The 19,265-nt window shown below is 44.8% G+C and overlaps 1 protein-coding gene across 2 annotated transcripts; it reads right to left on the reverse strand.

The window, feature by feature from the left end:
• Positions 1–67: 67 nt before the first annotated feature.
• POPDC2 (popeye domain containing 2) lies at positions 68–18,671 on the reverse strand. Of its 2 annotated transcripts, XR_004670679.3 has the most exons (5): positions 17,968–18,671; positions 12,498–12,606; positions 6,111–6,660; positions 1,379–1,461; positions 68–572 (listed from the first exon to the last, which is right to left on the reverse strand). XR_004670679.3 is itself a non-coding variant. In XM_003825151.6 (4 exons), the coding sequence occupies exons 1-4, from the start codon at positions 18,456–18,458 to the stop codon at positions 487–489; spliced, it is 1,095 nt and encodes a 364-aa protein (XP_003825199.2). In that variant the 5' UTR covers positions 18,459–18,671; the 3' UTR covers positions 68–486. The 2 variants fall into 2 exon arrangements, 1 of the variants encoding a protein (XP_003825199.2); XM_003825151.6 differs by lacking the exon at positions 1,379–1,461 and having other exon boundaries at positions 6,252–6,660.
• Between the last annotated feature and the right edge of the window lie 594 nt (positions 18,672–19,265).

A 19,265-nucleotide genomic window follows, 5' to 3' on the forward strand; every position in this document is an offset into this window, starting at 1 on the left:
CACCAGTGAAAAGCTGGATCTTTGACTCCATTGATCCTTTCAGACAATGCAAAGAAACAACATAAGGAAAGGAGTTGAGTGATTTATTGAGTGCTTACTTGGTGCCACGGCATGTGCTAGGTGCTTACCTAAATCAACTCATTGGATCCTCACAACAACCCTGTGAGGTGGGTTTCATAACCCCCACTGTTTACCGATGAGGCTCACAGAGGCTATGTAACTTGCCCAAGATTCTGCAGCTGGTAAAGGACGGAATCTGTGCCTCTGCACTACCAATGCCTGCTCCTGAAGGAAGGCTTGTGAGGGTGAATTTCTCAAAGTCACTTCAGGTCCTTACTGTAGCGACAGTGTTGGCACCTTCTGTGTCCTATCTCACCTTGCCCGTGAGCCTTCCAGTGGGTGGGAAAAGAGGCGTGCCTATCAGTGGCCATTCTGTGAACACAGAAGAGAGCTGCGCTGGCCACAGAGAAGATAGTCCAATGATCCTTAAAGTTCAGGTGTGTGGGTTGGAGCCAAAGGGGCCTGTCCCCTGGATATAACTTGAGAGTAGCTCTGGAGAGGAATTCTAGAAGCTGTGGAAATAAAAAGAGGGAGGATTTTAGCACTATGTCTCTGGACAGTTTGTCTAACTTCAAAGGGTTCTTTTCAGTTTTTTTCTTTTCCTTTACCAATTCCCAATGTTTTAACTGTACTCACTGCCTGACATGATAGGGGCAGGTGTACCTTCGAATCATTTCATACTAGAATATTAGGGCAAGTCAGCTTTGAAGGTATCTAGCCCAATCCTCTCCTATTGTAGAGACCAAGAGATCAACTTTTGTTGCTTCCTATGAACGTTCTACAGAACTCTACTTCTTACCTAACCCTATCTAATTTAAAGAAAAAAACCAAAAGCCTGTATTGAATAATGGTAAGTTTCATAAGACTCCTGACTTTCATTTTTACAGAAAGATGGGTAGGAAAATGAGGCCTGTAAGACAGAAGTGGAAACATGACTCAGGAGCAGCCTCAGGCTGCTGTTATCCAGAGGGCAGGTGGGGAACTGCTGCCTCTAACTTACCTGACCGACAATGGAACCTGTGGCAGGTAGAGGTGGCACGACCCTCTAGAGACCCCTGCTCTGGCCGTGCCACTTTCAAGAGCAAGTTTTCCGTACCAGGACTCTTTCCAGTAGTTCTGTGAGAAAAGCACTGTTTGCTAGCACTGACAGCTACCAAAAACCTTACAGCTGCTTCCGAGGGGAAGAGCATGATGACAGTGTGACTCTAATCTGCCTCCTCCCAAACAGATGAAGGAGAGCAGGCTGACATGTGACTTAGCTATTCAGGGGCTAAAGAGCTAGCACATGTTTTCTTTAGGCCTCCACTTTTTGCTGTACCTTTTGTTGTCAGGGGATTCTGCCAGCTGCCACCTTCCCTGAAAAGCCAAACTGGCGGAAATAAGAGGGAAAATCATCTATCTCTGATAAAAGAAAGAGAAAGAGAGAGAGACTGCTAAACAATTGTACATACAACAGAATCTTAAAATACGCTATACATTTAACTAGTGCTTCACAGCTTAAAAACTGCCTTTATGTATTTTATCACAATCACGCCTCACAGCAACCCGGTAAGGTAGACAGAGCCATCTTGGTCCTGTCCTGCAGATGAGGAACGTGTTCTTGATGGCAGGTGAGTGGCAAGACTAGAGTCCAGATCTTAGAAACACAGAATCCTAGAGTTGGAAGTTACCCTGACACAATAATCCGAGGCATCCTTTTCCCAGAGCATGAATCACCTTATAAAATCCCTGAGATTTCTTATGGCCCCTGCTTGAACTCTTCCAGTGATGAGTAACTCTCACCACCCATGAGCAGTCCAGTATCAATACTGAGCTAAAATCCTTCTTATAACTTTCAGCCTATTCAATTCAATTTCTGCCCACAAGAACTACACCAAATTAAGTCAAATTCTAATTTACATTCTTTTTAAAATTTGAAGATATTACACTTGCCCTTTTCTTGCAGATAAAACATTTTCAGTTCTTTCAACTACTTATCATGTGATTACCTAGAACTATGCCTAAAATATATAGTAAATAGTGTTTATTGAATCGTTTCTCTTGCCCTTGGTACTATGTCCTGATCCTCCTGTCGAGGGGCTCCTTCCCTTACCTCGAGTGTCCTCAATTTTGTAATCTGTTCATCATTTGTTTATTTAAATAATAGGGAGAAAAGAAACAGTATAGTTTTCAGAACAATGTGAAACAAAATAAAAATTGTCCAAATGTCAGACAGCTTTCAATTTATTTTGTGATAATGGATTCATTATTTCACTCAACAGACTACCTCGGAGCTGCATTTCTAGAAGATAAGTCCCTCATTCATTGAGCATCTCCTGTAATAAGACACAGAATGGATCCCTGTGGAGAGTGGCCATCGAATTAAACAGAAAAATTCTAGTGAAGGGAGGGATGATTTGGGGTCTGGCTGGAAGACCCTGCATGAATACATTATCCTACAGCATAGTTTTGCTTATTAAGAGAAGCAGCACCCATTTTTTGTTCAATTTTGGGTACCACCAGACTAAAAAACATATGTCTCTTCAAAAAGGAGCTCCAGAGGAAACTCTGACTATTTTCAGTTGGTCTTAATTTGGATTGGTGTGAGAGACAAGCACTGGTGTCAATGTGATGAGGCTGTGTCATTCCTAATGATGCAGAATTCAGCCAGCTTCATGCCTCTCATATAAGTGCTGTGCCGGGATGAATGGCAATGAGCTTAAAATTTTGATAACTAAAGAGCCAGGAAATAGATGGTGAATGGTGCCCTACTTTATGAAAGAAATAATAGTAAATTGCTCCCAATCATAAGGGAATATGCTTATTCATTAGAGTAATAACCTTATAGCAAGTTTGATGGTAAATAAGTCAAATCAAACATTCAAAACACAATTTCAGAAAAAGAACTGAGGCTAAATTATCCCATGATCACAGACTACATTGAAAACTGTCAGAAGTTTGGCTAATTTGATCATGTTTTCAAGTTGTTCTGAAAACCTCTATGGCCTGAAAAGTAAATGACATAAGTTTCCTTTCTCTCTATTGCTTAAACAAAGAAACATGAAAAACTATTCTCCCTATATTGCAAATTCCGGTATTTTAGAAAGTAAGCCTCATCAGCAGTTTTCTCATCTTGAGTTTTAGAAAAGGCTGAATTTGGAAAGAGGCATTTCATACGATAGTATGTATTAAGGGTTGAGGGCTTGGGGACTGAGTTGTGATCTCCTGTCTCATAAAATATCCGCACTGTAGGCCGGGCGCAATGGCTCACGCCTGTAATCCCAGCACTTTGGGAGGCTGAGGCGGGCGGATCACCACGTCAGGAGATGGAGACCATCCTGGCTAACACGGTGAAACCCTGTCTCTACTAAAAATAGAAAAAATTAGCCAGGCACGGTGGCGGGCGCCTATAGTCCCAGCTACTCGGGAGGCTGAGGCAGGAGAATGGCGTGAACCCGGGAGGCGGAGCTTGCAGTGAGCCGAGATCGCGCCACTGCGCTGCAGCCTGGGTGACAAAGCGAGACTCCGTCTCAAACAAAAAAAAAAAAAAAAGAAAAGGAAAAAAAAATCTGCACTGTAATCACATGGTAGGTGATAGATTCTTCACAGGCATAGAATGGAGGGAACTGCTAGTTAAGCAAGACCCACCACCACAAGGGCTGAGGAGAGTCCCAAGGTGCCAGAGAAATTGTAGTGAAATATCACAGAGAGTTCTTGCTGAAAGACACTCAGATGTCCTGGGGCTTGTGTCTACTGAACTGCGGACTGACTACTCCTCTTTTCTTCCTTTGAAAAACTTATCCTTGCCTTCTCAGATCAATCCAAGGGGGTTCCTGGGGACAGCTGGTCCAACACGCTCAAATGAAGAAAGTAAGGTTTAGTGAGGTATGGTTTGCAAAAAGTCACATATTTGATTAGTAGCAAAGCCAGACATAGAAGCCAGGACTTTGGACTCCCAGTCCTGGTCTCTTTCTCATTTACCATGCTGCCTGCCTCCTGATGTTTGGAAAACATTCCTAAAGCTGGGGATTTTACACCTTCACTTGAATGGTTTTCTTTATAGGCAGAGGGAAAAGTACTGATCTTTGGAAGAGTTAGGATTAAAAACTAATAAGATGGGGGTACAGGGTGTTTAGGAGGAAGAATAGATACAGCAAGGCAAAAAAGGTGGGAAAAAGAAAAAGGAGGTAATAGGAGAGATAAATATATGAACAATAAAATGGAAGAAAACAAGAGACAAGTGAAGAGGGAGAAATGAACTGAGAAGACATAGAAAATGGACACGTAAGAGCAGCAAACTGGCCAGGGATGGTGGCTCATGCCTGTAATCCTAACACTTTGGGAGACCAAGGCAGGAGGATTATTTGAGCCCAGGAGTTCGAGAACAACCTGGGCAACATGGGGAGAGCTTGTCTCTACAAAAAAATTTAAAAATTAAACATTATCCAGGCACAGCGACATGTGCCTGTAATCCCTGTTACTTGGGAGGCTGGGATGGGAGGATCGCTTGAGCTTTTGGAGGTAGAGATTGCAGTGAGCCGACATCATGCCACTGCACTCCATCCTGAGTGACAGAGTGAGACCCTGTCTCAAGAAAGAAAAGGAAAAAAGAACAGAACAGCAAACTGAGGCAATCAAGGACAGAGAAGAAATTGGAGAAGAAAGAAGAGAAAAATAGAACCAAGAAAAGAGAAGAAAACCAGGAAGAACAACATGAGAAAACAGAGAGCTGCTGTGAGTCAAAGAGAGAGTGTATAGGTGGATGGGCAAGTTGGACCAAGAGGGATCCATAGGACATAAGGAGCATGCGTGGATGCAGGATGAACGAGTAGGAAGGCGAACAGCTGCACAGAGGGAAAGGAGTGATCAGAGTGGTCAATGCACACTTGGGGGAACTCAACAAAGTGATCTGGGGTGTTAGATTGATCCTTGGAATTACCTCAGAATGAGCTGAACTATGGTTCTAAGGATGCTGGTAACACAGGAGATTGTAAATTCCATATCTACAAAACTAAATCTCTAACCTTTCATCAGTCATCTCTATGGCCTCTTTCATCGTTTATATAACCTGTTTTTCAAAATAGACAAACATTCACTCATTCATTTCATGTACTCTGGAGGCCTTCCTCACTGGGCTAGTTTCTCAGGTAATTTATTGGTGCTTTCTGAAGAACCGTGGGAAGCGCCTTCCAAATTGGGAACAATGGGATTTTCCTCAGGAAATTCAGGCCTACATCATGGTTGGGTGGAGTTACAGAGAAAAACATCACAGTATTGTGAGGGCAGCCAGGGAAGCATGAGAGCAATTTCCCAGAACCACTGGGCACAGCCTTTCTTGTAGCCTCTCTGGTGAGGGAAATTCTGTGAGGGAAATCCTGCACGCACTGTTAGGCCCTCCAGGATTTATGCACATCCTACCTCCCACAGGTGTGGGTGACTGGGGAAAGCCAGGCTGCCATATACCTATCTGATCATAGTAACATTTAATCATAGCAGTATCTAGTCCTCCGTCTGTGTGATCAACAAACACATTCTCCACTGGGTGAGAGGAAAGCAAGATGAGGACATTTTCCTCCCCGAGCTATTAGCTCATAATCACAATCCTCTTTAAAATATGCAGTTTTAACAGAGATGCCTGCCCAGTCTAGGCTAAATAACAACTGCTTTCCAGGACGGGCTCTGTACCAGGAAAGACAAGCAATCAGAATTAGAACCCTGCCACATTCTTTTTCTTTTAAAATGCATGCCACAAATAAAAGCCCCTTTAGCCCCAGCTGTGGCCTCAGCTATTAGAATAAACTTGCAAAAAAACAGCAATCTACCTTCCTGCTCAACGTATCAACCAGCCCACTTTCTAAAATGCAATCAAGTTAATAATGAATGAGTTTTTAAAATCCCTTCATGCCTTGCATGCACCCAGAGTGAGTTGCTATCTTCAAAGTTGGGTTAATGCCACTTTCTGTGAGTCCTCTAAGAGGAGATGTTCCATGAATGATTTTTTTTGCCCTAACAAGGTGAGTTAAGGCCAGCCATTGACAGGAATGTGCAGCGGCTGCCTTCTGAGTACTTACATAGGATCCTGAGCCGGTGGCTGTGCCCATGTTAGTTCTCCCTTCACCTCATGTACTCCCCATCACTCCTATAATCCATAAACGATTCTGATCCTGACACCTCCTCAAAATCCTCCAGCACCAGACTGGTGGAGTCCTCACCCAGTATGCCACTGTCTGGCCTGGACAACCTGGCCCGGGTAGGAGGTGCAGGAAAGTTGGTGGTAGCTGGAGGGGTAGAACAAGGGGGTGTTTGCTGGAGAGAGGTGGGTGTGGCCTGAGGAGGGGACACAGCTGGCTCACAGACTTCCTCATCACCCTTCTCAGACTCTGGTCCAGCATCTGCAGCAGTGGGACCCAGGACATGGTAGAGACTGGGAAGGCGGATGTCAAAGCGCAGCCCAAACTTAGCAAAGAGCTTGTCGTTGAGAGTGTAGAGCTTCTCCGAGATGTCATATCCCAGCAGAGCAGAGAAGAGGCAGGAGATGTATCGCTCTTTGGTCAGAAGAAGATGGAGACTTTTCCGGGGCCAGGAAATGTAGCTACATGAGGTCTCAGCAGTCAGAGTCACCTGAGAGGGGTCAGAAGCAGACAATAAAAGTTTAAACTAGAAAATTTGTCCATGCTGAGCACAGAGATCATTCAGTCACTTGGCAAACAGCTGTACTTTTACTGAAGAAGCTGTGTGAGAGTACCCCTCTATGGCCTTGCCTGGAGGAGGTCTAGTGGATGACTTTCACTTGTGTGCACTGATATGGGGGTGTCCTGTGTCAGGAGCCCTGGGATCAGCCATTCACTCACTCACCCATCACCTCCTGGAGCCTCAGTTTCCACATCCACTTTCCTCAGCTCTAATTCTGTGGTTCCGTGGCTAATGCCACTAATGACTGCAGAAAGTTCTGAGTCTTATGATTTTGAGATAGAGAAAGAAGGGGCCTTCTTGTGCTCTGAAGAGTGGTTGAAATGCTGACAACTATTCATTTTAAGAATGAGGAAGGGTAAGATATTGGGGTAGGGACACAAAAAGAGTTGGAAAGTTCAGTTTGAGAAAAAGCTTCTGATGAGGTATGCCAAGCTACATCAGGATCCCAAGCCTGGGATTCAGGTTGGGATACGAGCAAGTTACGAAATTGCTCATAACTTGGCCACTTCAAGGAACCAAAAGGATCTGATGACTGAAATCAGAAAAAGGGCATAGCGGAAGACAAACTCTAAAGGGTAGAAAATCAAAGGGCACCCCATTCTCCATTTGTTTATTCATCTAGGAATTTCTGAGTACTCACTATGTGCCCATGATGCAAAGCTAAATTACGCTTGCATGGGAAATAAGCAATAACGTGTGCCTAGCATGCAGCAGGTGCTTGATAAATCCTTGTTAAAATAATGGTGAGTGGTAAAGCTGGGGTTAAAATGGAAACATGCTTAGGACAGTGCAGGAAAAGGGTGCAGAATCACACAATTTTTAATAATCTAATTGACCCTAATACTTTGGGCTGGCAGAGTTCATGATATATTTTTGTGGATGGAGACAGTGGAAATGATGATGATAATGATGTTAGCAGCTAATATTTGTCAAGAGGTGCCAGGTGTTGTGTTAAGCACTTCATATGAATTGTCAAATTGAAAGTAGGGTAGCTTTCCAAACATTCTTTATTAGAGATTATATATAATCCTTTTCATTCCTGCATTGCCTACTGGATCTCCCATTACCCTCCTCTTCTCTTCCTTCCTTTCTGCTATACCCCTCCCCCACGTCCTTTATTCATTTCCTCCTCTCAACTTTTCTCCACTAATTGCTAGCACTGCAATCAGGACCTAAACTACATTATCGAGGCCAGAAGTGGTTTCATGTTTCAGCTTTACCTCTATCAGTTGTATGATGTCAGATAAATTACTTAATCTCTCTTGCCTCATGAGAAAGAATTCTGAAAATAATACAATCTGTCCATTACTAATAGTTCAGCAAGTAGTTGTCACATCTGCCATGGCCTGTACCTTAGATATACTTATGAACAATTCCCAAACAAGAAATCAGAGTACCAAATATGAAGCACATGTGTTTGAGCAAGAACTACACCGAATGTAAATAATGTCTTAAAGCCAAACACAAAGACTGTGAACCTTCTTAGAAACATGCTGTACTTCTTCCATCTTAAAATAAAACAAAATTTTACAAATAAAAATTCTTTTTCTTGACCTCACTTCCCTGGCTAGCTATCACTCCACTAATTTGCTTCCCTTTTTAGCAAAACTCATGAAGAAAAAAAAAACCTGTTTATACTTAACTGTCTCCAATTCCTCTCTTCTCACTCTCTTAAACCAATAAGACTTTGTCCCTAGCAGTCCACAAAGACTGTTCCTGTTAAGGTCACCAGTGACCTCTAAGCTGCTGAGTCTGATGGTCAGTTTTCATGGCATCCATCAATTTCCCCTTCCTCTTTGATATATCTTCTTCACTTGGTTCCCAGGATGCCATACACTCCTGGTCCAATCTCATGATTGTTCCTTTTCAAGCTCCTTTGCTGCTTCCTCCTTTCCTCTCCAACTCCTCACCACTAAAGTATCCCAGGGCTCCGCTCTTGAATCATTCCCTCTTCCATCCACACTCACTCACTTGGTGAGCTCATCCTATCCAATGGCTTTAAATATCACCTGCATACAACCAACTCCCAAATTTATGTCTCAGGCCCAGATCTCATTCCTGAATTCCGGACTTAAATATCCAGTTGCCTATGCAGCATCTCCATTCAAATGTCCACAGATGATGCAAACCTAACATCAAACACTGAACTTCCTAGTCCCCCGAAAGCAGCTCTACCTGCAGCTTTGTCTCAGTTGACAGCAGCACCACCTGTCCAGTTGCTCAGGCTAAAAGCCTTAGAGTCTTCCTTGATCTTCTCTTTCTCTCACATACTATATCCAACCCTTTAGAAAATCCTTTTGGCTGTATCTAGACAATATATGCTATGGCCCTACATGATCTTGCTACCTCATCACCTCTCCAACTTTCTCTCCTGCTATTCCCTCCCCTTCCTCTCTCCATTCCAGGTCCACTGTCCTCCTTTCTGTGCATCAAACACACTGGCCCCACCTCAGAGCCTTTGCACTGGCTCTTTCCTCTGTCTGATATGCTTTTCCCAGATATTCACACACCTCACCTGTCATCTCTCTCAGGTTTTTGCTCAAATGTTACCTGCTTAACAAGGATTTCCATGACCACCCTATTTAAAATTGCCACCATATCTCCCTTGCACTACTCCAGGTTTTTTTTTTTTTTAACTAGCAGTGATTATCCTCTAACATATTATATAATTTACTTATTCATTATGCCTATGGCTTTTTGTCTCCCCCATTAGAATGTAAATTGCATGAGGGGAGGGACCTTCATCTGTTCTGTTCACTGATATATTTCAAATCCTTTTAACAGTGCCTGGTACATACTAAGTTTTCAATAAATATTATTGAAGTGAATAAACGAATCAAGGGAAGACAGCCAATCTTGTATATTGCAAAACAACCTAATGTCACTTTCTTCCCCCCCACCACCGCCCCCCTGAGACGAAGTCTTGCTCTGTCACCCAGGCTGGAGTACAGTGGTGTGATCTCAGCTCACTGCAATGTCCACCTCCCCGGTTCAAGCAATTATCCTTCCTCAGCCTCCCGAGTAGCTGGGATTATAGGCACCTGCCACCACCCTGGCTAATTTTTGTATTTTTTAATAGAGATGGGGTTTCACCATGTTGGCCAGGCTGGTCTCAAACTCCTGACTTCATAATCCAACTGCCTCGGCCTCCCAAAGTGCTGGGGTTATAGGTGTGAGCCACCGCGCCCAGCCTCTAATGTTGCTTTCTCATGTCCTGTATAAAATCCTTCCCCAAAGGTCCTCCTGAAATCTGCTTCTTGATTGGTTCTCCCATATATATAGACATATCTGTTGTAACGTTTTGACAAGTATTTAGCTTTTTTTTTTAATACTCACCTCAGATGTTGGTTGAATGAATTAAATGAGATAACCTATGTAAATAGGACTTAGGTCCAGTAAGATAGGATGCAAATTAGAAAAACAGTGATGATTTCTGTGTGATCCCTCCTGTGCTGTGTTCTTGGTGACTAATGAGTGTCACAGTGCTGAACACACAATGAATTCTGACTTAATTGAATTGTCGAGAGGTGTGCTGGAATGCTGATTGATTTGTATTAAGTACAATGTGAATTATAATTTAGGCTGTCACTGTGGATTGCTCTCAGTCAACAAAGACTATGTAATTGCAAAAGGCAAGGACAGGATGAACTCTAACTTAAGATAACACTTGACATTTGCAAAGAGGAAATGGGACTTTACACAGCCAATAGCAAATGTGTGGCTCTCATTGCTCCCAAAGGAGGTACACGCTAAAAATAGAAATGGGAGGAACATGACCATACCTACATTCCAGGCTGAGAGGCCATGTGGGGTTACAGCCCTTCCTCTTGAGCGTAACTTAGGGGAGGACACCCGGCTTACCCACCACCTGTTCCTCCGTGTCAGTGTCAGAAAGAGGCCTGGTCCAGCTGGCTGAGGTCCTGACTGAGCCCTCCTGGAGGTTCTCATGTGCCTGAGAGAGTTCCTGAAGAAGGTTTCTGGACTAGTTAGGGAGGGTGTGTGGAGGGAGGTCAGGGTAGGAACATGATGGAAGTGGGTCTGTGGCTGGTGACCCTGGCAGTGGGATCAGGACTGCCTCTCAGGCTCCATCGTCACAGAGCCAAGTGTCAGGGTGGGGGCGGAAGCAGGCCCTGCCAGGTAGCACTGCCCGGTGTGTGTCTGTTCCGGGGTTGGCTCATATGTTGGCTTGAGGAACTCCCTGATAAAAGTAGTAGGAGACACATGGAACCCAGTGTTTCCAGGTCCAGCAAACTATCCAGGCAGGGGAGTCCTTAAAAGGGTGAGTGAGTGTGTGTGCGCGTGTGTGCATGCGTGTGCATGTGTGTGTGTGTGTATGTGTGTGTGTAAACTCTACTCTTCTGGTGACCCTCCCATTTTAATAAAGAACAGAAATGGTAGATCCAGGCAACTTGGCTTTGTCACTTTCTAGCTGAAGACCCTGGGCAAATTACTTGATGTTTTTGGGCCTTAGTTTCCTCAGTTGTTAAATGGAGTAATAATCATATTCAACCCATAGAGTTGTTATGAGAATCAATGAGGCGATATGATACGTAGTGCCTGCCACATGCTAGCCATTCAATAAGTGAGAGTTACAAAGAAAGTGACCAAAGCCTGAGGGATTGGCAGAGATAAGAAGAGTAGGGGCCGGGCAGCCAGGCACCTGCATTGGAGCATGTATGTGAATGCCCCATGGAGTCCTCTGGGACACCAGCTGCCCAGTGGCAAACCAGTTCAGCAATTCTTTTTTTTTTTTTGAGACGGAGTCTCACTCTGTCGCCCAGGCTGGAGTGCAGTGGCGCAATCTCGGCTCACTGCAAGCTCCGCCTCCCGGGTTCACGCCATTCTCCTGCCTCAGCCTCCCAAGTAGCTGGGACTACAGGCGCCCGCCACCACGCCCGGCTAATTTTTTGTATTTTTAGTAGAGACGGGATTTCATCGTGTTAGCCAGGATGGTCTCGATCTCCCAACCTCAGGATCCACCCACCTCAGCCTCCCAAAGTGCTGGGATTACAGGCGTGAGCCACCGCGCCCGGCAAGCAATTCTTTACTGAACAGCTGCTGTGCTCCAGGTACTTTCCTTTAGAGTCTGGGAACAGAGAGGGAAAAGCCTAGATTTGTACTTCAGAGTTCACTGTGCAGAAGACAGAAAGGAGACCAGATTATTAGAACAGACAGCAAGATGTGCACCAGTTAGCATAAGTAAAAGGACTAGAACAGGCACACAGGAGTGCTAGGCTGTGGGGTGGAAGCTGGTGAGGCTGTGGGGTGGAAGCAGGCTTCACAGAGGAAGTGAGGTTCCATGGTCTCATCTAGAAGGGGAAATGCATTTCAGAGGGGAGAGTAGGGGCCAAGGCATAGAGCTGCAAAACAATGTGGTGTGTTTAGGGAAGCACTAGTGGTTCAGCATGGCTAGTATGAGCAAAAAATATGAAGGAGGGAGAGCTGGAAATGTGACTAGAGAGCACTAAAAGGTTTAAGTTACCCTATAAGGAGTGTGGGTTTTTATGTTGTGGCACTAGGGTCTTCCAGAAGAGTTTAAGCATAAAAGTAACACGGTCTACCCAGGGGCCAGCATCTTCCTACCCTACCTCACCTATGGCTAGGAGCCCAGGAACTCTTTTCACAGAGGAAGAGTGCCCCCGCCTGTAGCTTCACACTGGCAGTGGTGCGAAGGACAGATGTAAGAGGGCAAACATGGAGGCACGGATATTGCTGGGCTACAGTGGGACAGGGTGAGGCGGTGCTGCCACCAGGCTCCCTGTTACCTGGAACACCCCCTCCTCAGAAGGCTGTAGTGATTCCCACTCAGGAGAGTCCATGAACTGGTATGGAAAGATGTAGTGCAGAAACTGCCCATCCTGGCTCACACGAACCCTGGCAAGGGAAGAGAAGAGATCATGTGGGAAAAGGAAAATGGCTCTCCAAGCCACCTATGCTGAAGTTAGGTGTCGCTGATTAACATGAATCTTCCTGTAGAAATACTTTGCCTAAAGCATGGTAAAACCCAAAGCTAGACTAGCCAGCCTAGTTACTGCATGCAAGTAGTTCAGAAAAGGAACCCATTGAGACTTCCAGAACCCTCATTTTCCTCCTCCTTCTCCTTACTGGTGGTTCTCAATTTCAGGCTGCAGAGTAGAAGTCCCAGGGAAGCTTTTAAAAAAAGCACCTAGGCTTGGGCCTTATCCCAGAGCAATTAAGCAAGAATCTCTCTAGGTAGGAACTGGATATTATTAGTATTTACATCTCCCCAGTGATTCTAATGTGTAGCCAGGATAGAAACTACTGCTTAAGAACTCTGCTGCTGGCCCGGCGCAGTGGCTCACACCTGTAATCCCAGCACTTTGGGAGGCTGAGGCAGGTGGATCACCTAAGGTCAGGAGTTCGAGACCAGCCTGGCCAAGAGAGTGAAACCCCCATCTCTACTAAAAATACAAAAATTAGCCAGGCATGGTGGCGGGTGCCTGTGCCACATGTGCCAGGCATGTGGGCGGGTGCCCAGCTACTTGGGAGGCTGAGGCAGGAGAATCACTTGAACTCGGGGGTGGAGGTTGCAGTGAGCCGAGATCACACCACTGCACTCCAGCCTGGGCAAAAGAGCAAGATTCTGTCTCAAAAAAAGAGAAAAGAACGCTGCTGCCTATTTAAATTTACATTTACATTAATTAAAATTAAATAAAATTAAAAATTCAGTTCCTTACCTAATTACATTATAGGTGCTCAATAGCCACATATGGCCTGTGACTACCATGTTGTACAACATAGATCTAGAACGTTTCTGTCATCACAGAAAGTTCTGTTGGATCCTCTGCTCCACAGATTCTCCTTTCTCCCTTCCCATTAGCTACATGAAGATTCATGCTTACATTTAACCACTTTGTAGACTTTGAAGGAAGTGGCAAGTCCACTATATGCCAGACTCTACTAGACACTTTACCAGTGTTCTCTTATATAATGTTCACAACACCACAAGGTAGATTATTCTTTTCTGTATTTGATAGCTAAGGAAACTGGTGCCCAGAAGGGTTGAGTGGCGAGCTTAAGGCTACATAGCGATCAAGCGGTGGAACTAAAATTCTATGTTCTTAGCACAACACCATGTTGCCACCCTATTACTACAGCTTTGGGTAGATGGTAGTGGACTCTCCTAGCATGACCCCTTCCCAGACCTCTCTAACCGTAGGTGACAATAACAGCTTGTTTCTTTAGACAATGAGATCCCATGCACCCTATCCAGTTGATGGTCCTAGAGTGAACACCTGACTCAAGCTGAGCCAATCCAACTCCTTCCCTGGGAATTTGGAAATGGAATTGCGTGTAAATCATGCCTTGGATGGGGACAATTATCAGGCATTATTAACAAAACTAACACACTCCTCCCTGAAGGAACTAAAAAAAATTTTCTTTTATCACATAACTCAGACTTTGAAAACCATGGCTATAGAGAACCCAACTGGCTATAGAGAAAATAAACTTGAAATCACATAAAATGTCCTAGTAGGACATGTTCTTGTTTCTAGTACTACCTGAGGCTTAAGTGCATGTCTTTCCTTGAGTTTCATAAGAAATCCTTGTATCTTTTTAAATAAAGACCTTTTTTCCCCCTTCTGTTGGCTAGAGTGGGTTACTGTGGCTGCAGCCAGAAATCCTAATTATTTGCTTTAATTTTATGAATATTCTTATCCCACACTACCAACAGGTTAAACAACTGCTCTTGACTTGCCCATGACCACGGGCTTGGTTTCACAACTTAAGGGGTTAGGAGCCTTACTATCGCTGCTTGGTGCCTTTGTACCCTTGTGGCTGTACCTAGCCTAGTGCTCTGCCCCTGCAGGGTAGAAAGACTGCATTCCATGAGAACTTGTTAGAACTGATGGCATGTCATTGATGATGCCTGAGGACAGGGAGTGTATTTCAGATGTGAGACCACATCTGGAAGAAGATTAGAATCCAGTATGGGCTTTATCCTTCCCCCCACCTGACCTCTGCCCAGAAAACTCAGAGTTCCATCTTTAACCTCTCTTCTAAAGTGAGTTATATCAGGCAATGGGGTGCCTCTATTAGGCAAAGGGGGGAGATGAAAAAGATCTCTAAGGTACACCTTGTTCATTTGGGGGAGATATCCTTCCATTATTTCTGGAGGTTTATTGGCTAAACAAATATTTCTGGAGCATCTCCCATGTTCCTGGAGATCTGGGAATGCAGAGATGGGCACAATCTGGTCTTTGTCTTTGAGGATTTCACAATTTAGTGGAAGTCACAGGCACATAAATAACTGGCTGCAAGTCAATGTGATAGGTGCTATTGTGGAACAGTAACAGAGGAGAGAGAAAGATTGGTTCTCTTTGGGCAGCAGACCTCTCGAAGGAGATGACATTTGAGCTGAATTTTGAGGGATGCAAAGGGTATTGAGAAGCAGATAAAGATGGGAATGAACGAAGACCTGGGAAATCCAGTGTGGCAGTCTGTTCTCCAGTATCTGCTTTCTTCTCTTCCTTAATGGTGCTAGATTTTAACTGGACACATGACTGCAGAGCAAAAATCAACATTTCTCTACTTCCCTGGCTGCTAGGCATAGGCAAGTGATAAGTCTTGGCCAATGGGCTATCAGCACTCCTGAGCCTTGCTCTTGATGAATGCCTAGGTATACATGCGTGTATACAAATTACCAAAGACCAGCACCAATTAAAAAAACAATTGCATCTATTATCTGACAACCTAAAGCTGGAAGACAGGAGCTTTATTCAAGACTCTGAATAAATATGTATGGAAGGGGGAAAAGAAGGAAAGAAGGAAGCAAGAAAGTAAGGATGAATAAATGAACAAAGGAAACCAAGGAACAAACTCACTTGTGTCACCATAAAAGGGGATCAAAACCTCACTGAAAAGCTTCCATAGGAAAGGAAGACAGCAGAAGAGAATGGCACTGCTGCAGCACATGTCAGCTCCTTAGGCGAGGATTTCGGCCACCCAGGCAAGCCACCAAAGAGTGACAACCGTAGAGTGTAGATAATGTCTAATGATCTTCGTGGCTCGCTGAAGCCATTTAAATCGGAATGCTGTGCCCTTTATCATCTGTTTCTTCTTCCTTCTTGATCTACTGGAAGATGGATGATCTTCTCCTATATGAATAGCTTAGATAGTTAGTTGCCTGCTCAGGGGGTTGTATATATGGAAGTTTGTGTTTTGAATTTTATATGAGAGAAACGTCTAAGTTAAGCACTGCTTAACAGGGTGATAGACTTTGAGAAAGTCACTTTGCCTCTCTGAGTTTTGAAAGAGATTGGTTTCCTTTATTAAAATAAAACAAAAAGACTTCTGAGGTTTGAGTGAAGGACTCTAGAGAACAGTGTGCATGCGAGATGTGGAAGTCTGCACAAGAGTCCCCACTTCTGGCACAAAGTTCTTGTCTGCTGCTTTGAGATGTTTGGTCCCTTATTGTAACCAGCCCAAGGTTCAGCGATTCTCCTTTAAAACTAGAGCCCAGTCATAGACTAGAAGCCTTTTCCTCCATGTCCAGCTCAGCAAAGCTGAGACAGGGTGACACTGAAAGATAACAAAACTCTTACTCCAAACCTTGAAAGGCAGGGAAAAAAAAATCAAAATTGTCTAATTTCTGACTCAGTCTTTTGATGCTAAGTATACCAGGAAAAGCTACACCAAGGGCAAGCCCCCCTCTCCCCTTCACTGGGAAGTGATCTTATACAAGTTCACAGTAAATCTATCCTACCTGAACTATACAGTAACCGTACATGCTTCCAGCAAATGGGCACCCTACACTGGAGGGAGCACTTCTGCTGGTCTCAATTTCCTCATTTGAACAGACGAGCTATAACATCATGGGTCTCATGAATGAGCAAGTTCCCTAAATTGTCTTTAAGCATGGAACTATAGGTGCAAACATTTTCACAATAGTTATATGTATTTGTATTTACACCTATATTTGTTTACAAATAATCGCATTGGTTTACACTTTCAGTTCACCAATAAATGAAATGAAATGTACCCTCACAAAATGTCTCCCCTCCTAGCTCACTCTATCCAGGACCTCTGAGTTCAAACAAAATCAAAACATATATACATGATACTTCAGGTTCTATAAATTAATACACAAACATGTATTATTACTATTAGTGGTAGTTGTAGTACCATTAGCATCATTGTCAAACTTTTTTCTCCATTGTGTGGTTGGCAGTATTATCTGGATTTGTTTTTTTTGTTGTTTTTGTTTTTGTTTTTCTTGGAATTGGAGCCTTCTAATTGCCATCTTACCTTTTCTATCACATTCTCCTGGTCTCAAGAAAGCTGGTGGAGTGGGGGTTGTGGGGCTCAAGAGCCACTAGGGCAGTATCAAAAAATCCACAATTGCCTACTAAGTGTGTAGCACAGAGCCCCGTGATGTTTTCTCAGAAGAAATCAATGCCCAACATTCACATGCAGGTTGACTGGGCATACACTGATCCTGACTAAGACCATTTCTGCCCATATCTGACTGTCAGCCTTCTCCAAAAGAGGCGGTGCTTCCACAAAAGCCTTGATGAGATAGGTGTATCACTTCTCTTCTCCCATTGTTGGGCCCTCAGATTTACAGTACTGTACTTGACTTCTTAGTCTGCAAGGACCTCAATAGAACAACTGGAAATGGAAAGGTGGGCAAGGGGTATTCACTCTCCCTACCTGGCTACATACAGGTACCCCAAACACAAGTGGGGCTGTTTCCTTGATGCCTTGGCAGGGAACAGGGGTTATGAGAACCACCCCGCTATCCCGACCTCCCATTTCTGGCATTGTTCCCTGAATATAGTTGGTGCTTAGCAAATGTTGAATTTGAATAAGGAACAGATTAACCTTATTGAAATGTTAGTTTTTCAAAGCTTACACAGATATTGCTGCAGCTTAGGCATGACACACTGATATGTGTGTGGTGATGGTAGAGGGGTTATTTAAGGCCCAGGCTCAAGACACACGCACTGCACACCTTCCAGCAGCAAGTGCACATACAATCATTCTTGCCAACCAAGATGCCTCATGAACTGGTTTCTTCTTGGAAAATGCCAAGAAAGAGGAAGCAACCCCACTCTTAGAAAAATCTATTTTGGTTTGTTTGACTTGTCACATCCTTCCCTCAATGGAAGGGGACACGAAATGGAAAGGGACATGAAATGGAAAGGGACACACTAGGAAATGAGAAGTGTGGGCTGGGGAAAGAAATTCTGGGCAATGGATAGTGTAGCTTACCGGCCAGAGAGCAGCAGGGACAGGCGGTTGATGGGTGTCTCACCCTCCACAGCATAGGTCTGTTCAGTGGCCAGAGTTAAGACCTGCTCCTCGCAGCAGTGAACAATCTCCTTGTATGTCTGTAGGGGCACCTGCAAGGGCAGGCACAGCGTCTTGTAGAGGAGGTCAAACTCCTCAGGGAGGGTGTCCTCACGCAGGCGGTATACCAGGTGTGCCAGCTGGAGCAGGCAGACCACAGCCAGCAGGAAGCTCCAAAGAACAATGTCCAGGCCACAGGCACTGAACCAGCCCCACAGCACGCAGCACAGGTAACCTGCACTCAGGAAGCCAAAAAGATAGAAGCATCCATACACCCCACTGCCCCCCATGAAGCCCAGGAGTAAGAGGCAGTTGGCTAGGTGGTAGACAGCCCCTTCCACATCCTGCTTCCAGCTAATGCACGCTGAACCCTGCAAGAGAAGCTGGCCCACTCTGCTGCTGTTGGCGCTCATCTTTGGGGCCTCTCAAAGCCTCACTGGGCTCTAATACTGTCCTCACATAGGAAATTCAGAAAATGAATGAATCCATCCGCTCAGGGGTCTTCTCACCTCCGGCTTCTCACTACCGACTCCACCTTTCCTAGAAGGAATGCTTCTGGTGGCTTTGGGAAGGAATGATGGAACATAGTACACTTCATGGAGAATTTAAAAACCTCTCTCTTTCTCTCTCTCTCTCCCCCCCTCCCCCCCTCTTCCCTCCCCCCCACACCTCCCCACCACCGCCGCTGTCTCAGCAAGGCTCTGGCTCTCCCTGCAGAGCTCTGGCAAGCTTCCTTGGTTCCATGTTTCTTGGGACAGTCTTCAAATTTGGTTCTTAGCAGAAAAACCTAAATAGTCCCAAGGGAAAGTAGCACTACAGGACTGAAAAGTCCAGCAGCGTGGGATGACGCGGCCACATCCTGCTCTCTGTTTTTCTCAAGCAGAATGAGGAGAGCCAGCATGGGAGGCACACTTGTGTTCCATTTGGAATGTGTTCTCTCTTGGCACCGGAAGAAAGGGTGACCCCAGATGGATACCATGTTTGGAATTGGAATCCAAGAGGTACTGGCAGTGAGAAAAAACAGGCCAGGCACAGGCAGCCTGGCAGAGCACTTAACATACCTCCCAGAGGACAAGATAAGACCTCAGGGTGAGAGAGACAGACAAGGAGAGAGAAAGGAAAAGTGAGCACAGAATTCACCTGAACACCTCAGGCAGGAAACTGTCCTGAGCTCCCTTTGGGGAGAGCCAGACAGTGCTTCTGAGTGAGGACACATCAGA

The sequence above is a fragment of the Pan paniscus genome, chromosome 2, assembly GCF_029289425.2.
Source record: "Pan paniscus chromosome 2, NHGRI_mPanPan1-v2.0_pri, whole genome shotgun sequence".
Taxonomy (NCBI): Eukaryota; Metazoa; Chordata; class Mammalia; order Primates; family Hominidae; genus Pan; species Pan paniscus.

Excerpts from the sequence above, each read along its gene's own strand:
- POPDC2 (XM_003825151.6), bottom strand. The coding sequence starts at position 18,458 with ATGAGCGCCAACAGCAGCAGAGTGGGCCAGCTTCTCTTGCAGGGTTCA. Across the intron at positions 12,607-17,967 it reads TCCCTGCTGCTCTCTGGCCG|GGTTCGTGTGAGCCAGGATG; the intron begins GTAAGCTACACT and ends TTCCCTTGCCAG. Across the intron at positions 573-6,251 it reads GCCAGACAGTGGCATACTGG|CTTCTAGAATTCCTCTCCAG; the intron begins GTGAGGACTCCA and ends TTATTTCCACAG.